Source organism: Berghia stephanieae, chromosome 9, assembly GCF_034508935.2.
Source record: "Berghia stephanieae isolate SIO BIC M18660-M18661 chromosome 9, UCSD_Bste_1.3, whole genome shotgun sequence".
Taxonomy (NCBI): Eukaryota; Metazoa; Mollusca; class Gastropoda; order Nudibranchia; family Aeolidiidae; genus Berghia; species Berghia stephanieae.
This window is the reverse complement of record NC_088368.1, coordinates 10,114,689-10,124,688: the sequence shown is the minus strand read 5'-3', so window position 1 is coordinate 10,124,688 and position 10,000 is coordinate 10,114,689. Positions and strand designations below refer to the sequence as shown.

General features: G+C 34.5%; 1 protein-coding gene across 10 annotated transcripts in view; it reads right to left on the bottom strand.

The window, feature by feature from the left end:
- Positions 1 to 10,000, bottom strand: part of LOC144979657 (uncharacterized protein C8orf34 homolog) — a 59,006-nt gene that overhangs the window by 22,001 nt on the left and 27,005 nt on the right. For 5 of the 10 annotated variants that reach the window (XR_013646751.1, XR_013646752.1, XM_078926492.1 and 2 more), the window contains exons 10-11: positions 7,748 to 7,785; positions 1,453 to 1,503 (exon numbers count right to left, since the gene is read on the bottom strand). The exons of 1 other annotated variant lie outside the window; for it this stretch is intronic. Coding sequence is in view for 7 of the 9 variants with exons in the window: in XM_078926492.1 (XP_078782618.1) it covers positions 1,453 to 1,503; positions 7,748 to 7,785 (89 nt within the window). In the remaining 2 variants the exon portion in view is untranslated. The remainder of the gene's footprint in view (positions 1 to 1,452; positions 1,504 to 7,747; positions 7,786 to 10,000) is intronic. 4 more of the 10 variants (XM_078926488.1, XM_078926489.1, XM_078926490.1 and 1 more) reach the window with 2 other exon arrangements.

Below are 10,000 nucleotides of genomic sequence, written 5' to 3'. Positions count from 1 at the left end.
GAGATTGAAAACAACAAGCACGAAAACAATTTATAAAAGAGATAGAACACCAGTCTATTGAAATAGTCTTCTGCCGTCTGTATGTACTGTAAGTGACTTATTTACGTTTTAACTATATTTGATCATTGGCGGAAGAAGGGCCTTGAGCCCAAAACATTCCATCTTTGCATTTTGTTCTGTTTTGAAGCTGTTATATTCCTTTTTGTGCAGTTATGTGGTCTTGTTGTATGACACTCACTTTTGGATTAGAAGGTCCTTGGTTCGAGCCTTGCTCGGCGCATAGTTGAGTCCTTGGAAAGGGCTCTTTACTCACATTATCTCACCGTACTCAGGTTTAAAATGAGAACATGGCCATTAACATTGTTGTCTCGGTCGGAAAATTTGTAATATTGCCTAACAGGCATCATGTCTCATTCTACATATTACGTGTTGCTGTTGGTCAGGGATCCCTTGTAAAGCGCTTTGAGCACGTTTAGTGGATATTGCACCATATAAAAGCTCACATTTGTTTTTTTTGTACATTAATTTTCATCAGGGAGAAAAAGAGTGGATGTCACACAGTGGATGTTAAAACCACATTGCCATACATTGAAAAGAATGCATCTTTCATCAAGTTTGACCAGATACCTTTTACTCCCAACAAGTCAAAAAGGCTCTTTACTCACATTCTCTCACCGTAATCATGTGCAACAAGAGTAACTAACCATTGACAGTATTGGCCCTGTTGGAAAATAATTGTAATGTCGACTAAAAGTCTCTTCCTACATGTTGTGTTGCTGTTGGCTAGGACCTTTGAGCATGTTTAGCAGATAATGTTCTACGAGTATATGAAGGCTCACATTTTTCTACTAATAACATCTAAGATAAAGACACCAGATATTCGACTGGTATTGGGTATTTAAGAATTCATTTGGCATCACCATCTTCAACGACAAGCGCAACAAGATTGACAACAATAACCACAAAAACAATAATAACAAAACAACATCAATGATGATGACAATAACAATAACAAAAGCAACAACAATAATAATAACAAGAACAACAAAAATAATGACAATAAAAAACAGCAAAGACAACAACGCTATCAACAACAACAACAATAATAATAATAATAATAATAATAATAATAATAATAATAATAATAATAATAATAATAATAGCAAAAACAACAATAACAACCAAAAAGACAACAACCTCAACACCAACATTAACAACAACAACAACAACAATAATAATAATAATAATAATAATAATAATAATAATAATAATAATGATAATAATAATAATAATAATAATAATAATAATAATAATAATAATAATAATAATAATAATAATGATAATAATAATAATAATAATAATAATAATAATAATAATAATAATAATAATAATAATAATAATAATAATAATAATAATAATAAAAACTAGATATGAACGCCATCCCATACTGACCAGGAGAAGACTGTAGACTAGTATTGTTGTAGTCGTACATGCTAGAAGTGTCTGTCATCGTGTGAAAAAAAAGGGAAAAAAAACAAAACCAAAAAAAATAAAAATAATGTAGGTATTAGTGCAAAGTGATACTAGAAGCTGTGGACTGTAAAAAGGAATAAACAAAAATTAATATAACAGGTTAAAAAAAAAGAACAAAATTCCAGACACGGAACATTTCAGACTCAAAACCCTTCTTCGGCCAACAACAAAAAACAATAAAAACATAAATCATTTATTTAAAAAAAAACCCAAAAACTGGTCGATGACAGAGAAATATACTTTGTCATCGATCTGGTATTTTTTTTAGTAATGTATTTATATTTTTAATGTTTTTCGTTGTTGGCTGAAGAAAGGTTTTGAGCCCGAAACGTTCCGTGTTTGGGTTTTTTTTAACCTGTTATTTCATCTTTATTTATTACTTATTAGTTTAAAGTAAAATTTATATGGAAGAAGAAAAAAATAAGTAAGCATATAGCTATGACCCATCATCTAGAATATGGTGTCATCTTATTCCTTGTTTTAACTTTATTCCTTGTACAAATCTTAACTCTTTCAGCACTGAGGCTATATATTCGCATTTCCGTTACAAAATGGCTGACACCTGATTAAGGCAGCATGAGAATGACAAGCTAAGACAAAACGACATTTTGAATTTGGTGCAAAATCTCAATTAAAATACCCCTCTAGGGCCAATTGAATGTTCTGATGAAAGAAATGATACCATTGGTTCAATTTATAGTAAATAGGATTGGATTACATTATCATGTTTGCCTTTCAAAGTGCGGCCATTGGTGCTGAAAGACTTAATTATTATGAAATTAATACATTTCCCTATTTTCTTTGTACAAATTTCAAATTGTCTTCAATGTTTTGTCCTTGCAAAGACAAGGCCAAAGTGCTGTACTGTATATCAGTATATCAGAATGGCTTGAATCATGAAAAGTGAATTTACGATAAAAACTAATAATAAATACGAAGTTTGGGTTTTTAACAACGCAAAAATAAATGTATCTCTATTCGATATAGCAATGTATAGAAATTAAACCCAAGTTTCATATTTATTCACGGCAATAAATTCAATTTCCAGCACCAAGTTCATCCGGACATAATACTGCTTTCAGTTTCAGACCCTGGGTCAGAAATAAAGTTTCACAAAAATGCATAAAATTGAAGCTTTTCACTGAGATCGATCCCGGGTGCAGTCAAGATTTTTTCTGCCCCCCCCCCCCCCTTTCTACCCAACAGTGATTTGGTATGTAGGTCTGTTAGATATGGCGGAAAGTATTTTGCGATAGACTAGCGTCCTATCAAAAGAGTAGTAAGCAATTGCTATTGTCCATTTCACGCTATAGAAACCGGGATAAACTCTGGCTCCATGGGCCGAATGACTCTAAAGGGCTACTTATATATGTACCAAAGTTGGCACCATATATATTATACTTAATACAATACTAATTAAGACAACATTATATAACTCAAAATAAACAAATACAAATAAAAAAAGCAAAAAGGGACACAAAATTAAAAACAAAAACAAAAAAAAAACAACAAAACAACAACAATAAAAAATTAAACAAAGACAACAAAAAGAACCTAAAAGTGATTTAATTCTTAAAACATTTTTAAAAGTACACGTTGTATAGAAACAGACAATAAAAATTAAAAAACAAAACAAACTAAAACACACTCCACACCAAACACCCCATTTTGTGCCTTTCTCCTGACAGTCCAAAGGCTTATTATTGAATTGAAAATGTTTGTTTGTTTTTAAGGGTTTTACGGCGCTTGCAACACATTTAGGTTATATCAGCGCCAGTAAAAAGGAAGAAAATGGGATAGTAAAAAGTTCTGGAATTACAATTAAAGCACCCAAGAAAAGGTAAGACATAGGGGAACTCGGAACAAATAGGGATCAGATGTAGATTCCAAGACCATACCACCAATGTACTTAGTTTGAGATCACCTATAAGCCTCATCCGGACACAAGCACAAAATCCAACAAAGAGGAAGACACTCAGATGCTTACATTATACATTCAAAATAAAAATAATAATACATAACAGAGAGATGATTTACAAGGAAAAAAATATCACCTCCCAAAACAATAACTTATGCATTTGACTGTTTCCCTCCCAGCTAGGACTCCGGCCAGGGCCAGGACAAAACCAAGTAATATCATTCTAAGAAAAAGACAGAAAGCATGTTGGAAAACAGTTATAAGGGGATAGAAGACACAGTATGTACCCCCCCCCTCCCCCCTGCCCACTATGGAGGTCAGGAACCCCACCCAGATTGAATGAAAAGCAAAGAAAAGTTTTCTATCCAATAAGCATTTGGCAACTACAATCAAAATTGTTAGTTCTGTTAATTCATTTCTGCTACTCGTTGATTAAGAATTTTGTTGCTTTTGATGTGCGCCTTAAATCGACGACTCCTCTTAACTCACTCAATCCTAGAGATGTTTGCTCATTTTCAAAATTGGAAAAAAAATGTATTAAAAATGAGCATGTCCTACATAGATAGTTTTATGCAACTACCATAAACAAACATTAGCTTTGATACGACGCCTATAATTTGTCTCAGAAAAATATAATAAATAGGCATAGTAACCCGGGTAAACTATGGATATAGTCGGTGTTAGGGTTGAGTGAGCTAAAAGCAAGAAACCAATTTTATCAGTCTTCATCTGCATCAGATTATTTTCACTGTGATATTTTGAAAGGGAAAATTTTCCTTTTCATCACTAGTCGTCTCAAATTGAAAGACAATCAATCTTCTAATTAAAAAACCAAATTGAAATATTATAAGAACTAGAATCCATGGATCCATTCAAAACTCACTTCACTAACATAACAAAAAAAAAAAAACGTTTGAAAGAAATCATAAGCAACAACCTGACAATGATGATGTAAAAGTTTTGGCACATGTGACACATCGCTCCAAAACGGTATGATTTCAGGTTGAAATCAATGCTTAAAGTTTAAAATTTGACCTAAATAAATGCCTAGGCGCCTATGTTGTTTCGGAGAGCGATTTTTGTCTCTTAACCTTCATAACATTTACATTTCCTAAGACTTTTAACTCAAAAATTGTTCTTTGTCTAGTTCATTGCAACAAAATACCAGACTGGAATGGTGGGTCACATAATATATACTCATCATTGACCTTTTTGTGTTATTTGATAGTCACAGTATTTTAAGAGAAAGCAAGATGGCCACTTTGAAATAATAAAGTGATTAAGAAATAAAAGTACATGCCATCTCCCTAGGCATTCCATGAAGGGTATTTAGATTGGGGACAGAGTAGCTCAGTGGTACAGTCTTTGCTTCGTACCCAAAAGGTACCGAGTTCGACTACCAGCCTTGCTGTGTGGCCTTGAGAAAGTCACCTCGCCCTGGCTCAATTTGCGGCGATGCACTGCGACCGACTGACGCCTGGGTCATTCCAGTCTTCCCTTGGAATAGACCCTAGAGACAAATTACCCCTATGAGATGAATAATGGAAATTTTATTTTTTATTTTATTATAATTCATCAAACAGATGCCTGGCTGATGTTAAGAGGAATCACCCACGTTGTCAAAGTGGGCAAATCGAGAGTTAATAATCTTGCACAAAGAAAAAAAATCGAATGCCTTGAGCAGGATCTCAAACCCAGAACCTTCTGGGTCACAGTGCACTACCTTAACCACTTGGTCACCTTGCCCCCCTAGTTATGTTATTATTGAATCACAACAATTCACATGGTGTTATGATACAATAGATGCTCAATGCTTTATAAGTCACTTTCTTGAACAAATTATTTTATTAACAGATTCTTCTTCTTCTTCTAGGTTCCATGCCTGGTCCAGGCTTCGGATACTGCATGAATTATCTCTCTCCATTCCTCCCTGTCTCTTGCTTTTTCAAACAGCTCTTGGATTGTTAGGTTGGTGAAGCCCTTCAGTTGGTCTATGAGTGTTTTTCTTTGTCTCCCCCGGGCGCGTTTACCAGGTATTTTTCCACAACTTGCCAGGTATTCATTCTTATCTTTCCTTACTATGTGTCCGAAAAAGGATAGTTGTCGATCCACTATTAAGGGCATTAGTTTCCTTTGTTGGTATGTTTGTTTTAGCACTTCTTCGTTCGTTTTGTGTGCAGTATACGATATTCTCTGCATCCTTCTCAAGCACCACATTTCAAAAGCTTCAATGTTCTTTTGTGTTTCTGCATTTGTAGTCCAGCTTTCGCATCCGTATAACAAGATTGGCCACACGTAGCACTTCAAGACTCGGAATCTAATCCCGAACGACATCTGTTTGTTTTTCAAAATGTTTCCCAGGTCCATGAAGGCCTGTTTGGCTTGAGTTATTCTTGCTCGTATGTCTCGGTTACATCTTCCATCTGTTGTCACTATTGAACCTAGGTATTTAAAACTTTCTACGTTGGTAAGTTGCTCGCCGTGAATCGTTATATTGCAGGTGTTGTTGTTTTCGGGGTTTTTCTGTATTACCATGCATTCCGTTTTGGTGATATTCACTTCCATTCCCTTGGCTTCACTATCTACTACCACTTTGTCAACAATCTTTTGAAGTTGGATTTCTGATGTTGCAATGAGTACCGTATCGTCTGCGTATCTTATATTATTTATGTTGTGACCTCCTACTTTTATTCCCTCCATATTATTTATGCCCCTCATGATTGTTTCTTGGTATAGATTAAACAGATCTGGTGAGGCAACACACCCTTGACGGACTCCTTTCTTAATAGGAATGGAATTTCCTGTAGAGTTTCCGATTTTGATAGATGCCTGCTGGGTGTAGTATAATGTTTGCATGAGTCTGAGGTCTTTCTCATCAGCGCCAATGGAGTGCAGTTGTTTTAGTATTTCTTCGTGGCGTACTCTATCAAAAGCTTTTTTGTAGTCGACAAAACAGAGGTATAGTGGGGTCTGAACCTGTATAGCTCTTTCACTTAAAACACGGAGGAGGTATATTGCGTTCCTTGTCCCTCTGTCAGGTTGGAATCCATATTGTTCTTCTGCGATTTTGGGGTTAATCTTATTCCTTAGCCTGTTGATAATTATACGCAACAGTATTTTGTTGATGTGGCTTATTAAACTTATAGTTCTAAAATTTTCGCATCTGACTGCACCTGCTTTCTTTGGTATTGCTATGAAAATAGAGTTACAGAGATCTTCTGGAATTTTCCCAGTATTGTATATATTGTTGAATAATATGTGAAGTTCATCAATTGCTAGATCTCCTAGGCTTTTTAATACCTCTACAGATATTTCATCAGGGCCTGTTGCTTTACCATCCCTCATTCGTTCCATGGCATGTTCAATTTCACTTTTGGTGATGTTTGGTCCGCTTAATGGTTCTTTGAATTTCAGTGGTGGTTCATTTCTATTTGGATCATTGTACAGTTCGCCTATGTATTCTACCCATCGGCTTTCTATATGTTGTTCTTCAAATAGCAGTTCCCCTTGTTTGTTTTGGATACAACTTCCTGCTGCTTTGCTTTTCCTTTTCCCTGATAGTTCTTTTATTCTTTGGTGAGCTTGTTGGGGGTTGGGTTTGTATTCTCTTTCGATTTCGCAGCATTTCCAGTCTAGATAGTTCTCGTGTGCCTCGATGCATTTGGATTTAATGTGGTTGTTCAATGTTTGGTATTCTGCAGACCCTCTGTTGCATTTTCGTCTTTCTTCAAATAGGTTTAGAATTTCATTTGTCATCCATTCCTTTTTGCTGTTTATTTGAGCTATTGGTAAATGCTTTTCTGCAGTTGCTTTGACACACTTTTGGAATATATCAAATTGTTTTTCACATTTTTCGTTATCAGGTTCACTTTGGCTTTGTATCATGAGTGCATTTTCAAATTCTTCTCTCATTTTTGTTTGTATGCCATTGATAGCATACCCAAAAGCATATTTAAAATAAAATACGAATAAAATTCCCTTTATTCATCCCATAGGGGAAATTTGTCTCTAGAGTCTATTCCAAGGGAAAACTGGAATAACCCAGGTGTCAGCCGCAGTGCAGCGCTGCAAATTGAGCTAGGGCGAGGTGACTTGAAGGCCACACAGCGCAGCGGCAAGTGATCGAACTCAGTACCTTTTGGGTACAAAGCAAAGACAGTACCCCTGAGCTACGCTGCCTCATTCTAAAATGTTTGTTGTAAAGCACTTTGAGCACTTTTAGTGGATATTGCGCTATATAAAAGCTCCAATAAAATATACAATTATTAGATTGGAAAAACCTAGGAGTTATCTAACCTTGCCACTGTGTCAGAGAAGCCATGTCAGGGTTAAGGCTGGAAAAATAAAATGAATAACAGAAATAAGGAAATTAAGAAATGATTGAGACTGCTTGAAGCAAGAGTTTTACAGTAAAGGTAGAGTAAACAAACAAAGTTAAAGTGCTACACTTTCACGATGGCTTATACACTTGTGAATGGAGGAAAAAAAGTGACCAGTCGTCTCGAAAGAGTATTAGGTCGTGGTGATCTAGATGCTAAAATTAGATTTTGTGGCAACAAGCCAGAGTGCTACAGTAAAGGTAGAGTAAACAAAGTAAGTTAGAGTGCTACACTTTCACGATGGCTTATACACTTGTGAATTGAAGGAAAAAAGTGACCAGTCGTCTCGAAAGAGTATTTAGGTTCACGCCGACATAATATATAGTGTTGAGACAGTAGGTTGCATTTACTTGATTTAGGAATGGTGGATGGCGCCGATTGCAGAGCATCCCTCTCGTGGCCAGGCGGTGTTGCCTTAACAGTCGGGTTATGGGTTCGAATCTTCAAAGTTTTTATTCTCCATTGTGTCTTCTGGTGCTTTTCTACTCCACTTTATTTATTTCTTTTTATTTGCTTGAATCCTGATTGGGCAAATATTTTTTTGATCAGAATTCTTTTCTAGTTTTTTTTTTCTGGCACTGTCGTTGACATCAAATGTTTTCTTTTGTTTAGATAAAACGTAAGTTTAAAATGTTCAACTTCAAATCAGTGAAACAATTAATATTCAAACCAGCTATTGGTTGACACAAAGGTGGGTATTGACAGGGTCCCAGGGTGAAGGTCGTTTAAATCGATCGATATTTAAAGCACCGCTGAGCACTTATGTGGAAGTTGGGTACTATCTTAATAACTTATTATATATTATTATTATTATTATTATTATTATTATTATTATTATTATTTATTATTATTATTATTATTATTATTATTATTATTATTATTATGATTATTATGATTATTATTATTAATATTATTATTATGATTATTATTATTATCATTATTATTATTATTATTATTATTATTATTTGAAGCAGGAGTTTTCTGGCTAAATGTGTAAATACTTGTCTTTCCAGAGTACGGCAGTTCACTAGGTAATTGGTTTTATGAATCTGAATATTACTCTACGTCGAATCAATTCTGAGTATTTTTGTTAGAGGGCGGAGAGAGTTATTAAATGTGGCAACCATTGTTGGTGCTTTTAGGCTTCTTCTTCTTCTTCTTCTTCTTCTTCTTCTTCTTCTTCTTCTTCTTCTTCTTCTTCTTCTTCTTCTTCTTCTTCTTCTTCTTCTTCTTCCATTCAGGCCAAAGCTTCATGCTGAAGATTGTATGGCCGATTTTTCACTAACAGGGGTTTTAGAGGAAGCAGGGAGCGATTTTTTGAAGTCATCAGTCGAAAGGGCATGTTAGTATTTTAAAAATCTTTTCTTTTGAAGGTGTCAAAATTGGTTGTGTTCACACATGTTTCGGGAAGAGTGTTCCGATCTTTTATGGTGCGGGGGTGCAAAATGAATATTTGAAGATGTTTCGAGTGTTTTAGTGATATATATTTTGTTTTCGTATGTGAGTGGATCAACCATCTAAAAGGAGCATAATGAATATTTATCTACAGAGAAAGAAAACTGAAAACTGAAACAGACCCAAAGTATGTTAGTGACATAAAAAAACCCCAAAACACACAGCTTAAAAGTAACAAATGAGAGAGCAAGTACTGGTGTGAGATAAAAATCTGAAAAATAAAATATTCTTGTATTTTTCTTACTGGCACTGTTTCAGATTTTTATTCTACACAACTTCATTCATTAAATCCTTTGAAACAAGAACTTTGATTGGAAAATGCAATGGAAAGGGTATCTGATATCAATTATATTCATTTAGGCTTAGTGAATGAGAATGGAATAACAATATTTTAGTAACGAATGAAAGAAAAGCAAAATTTATTTTGTCCAGTTATGCATTCATTGAACCCATTTGTGAGAACAGAGAAAGTTTCAATGAAAATTTTAACAAAAGGCACAATTACGAGACAATTACATAAAAATGGAATAATTATAACAAAAACAAAGAAAAACATTTGTATTATTTGGCAACAATAAGAGACTAAAAATTAAACCAATTTGAAATGGACAAGAAGAATGAAATAGATTAAAAACAGGAGGAACAAATTCTCAGAAATAAAAGCAACCAAAATAGAACAGAAAAACAAGGAAAATTGACTTTCTTTAGGAAAAAA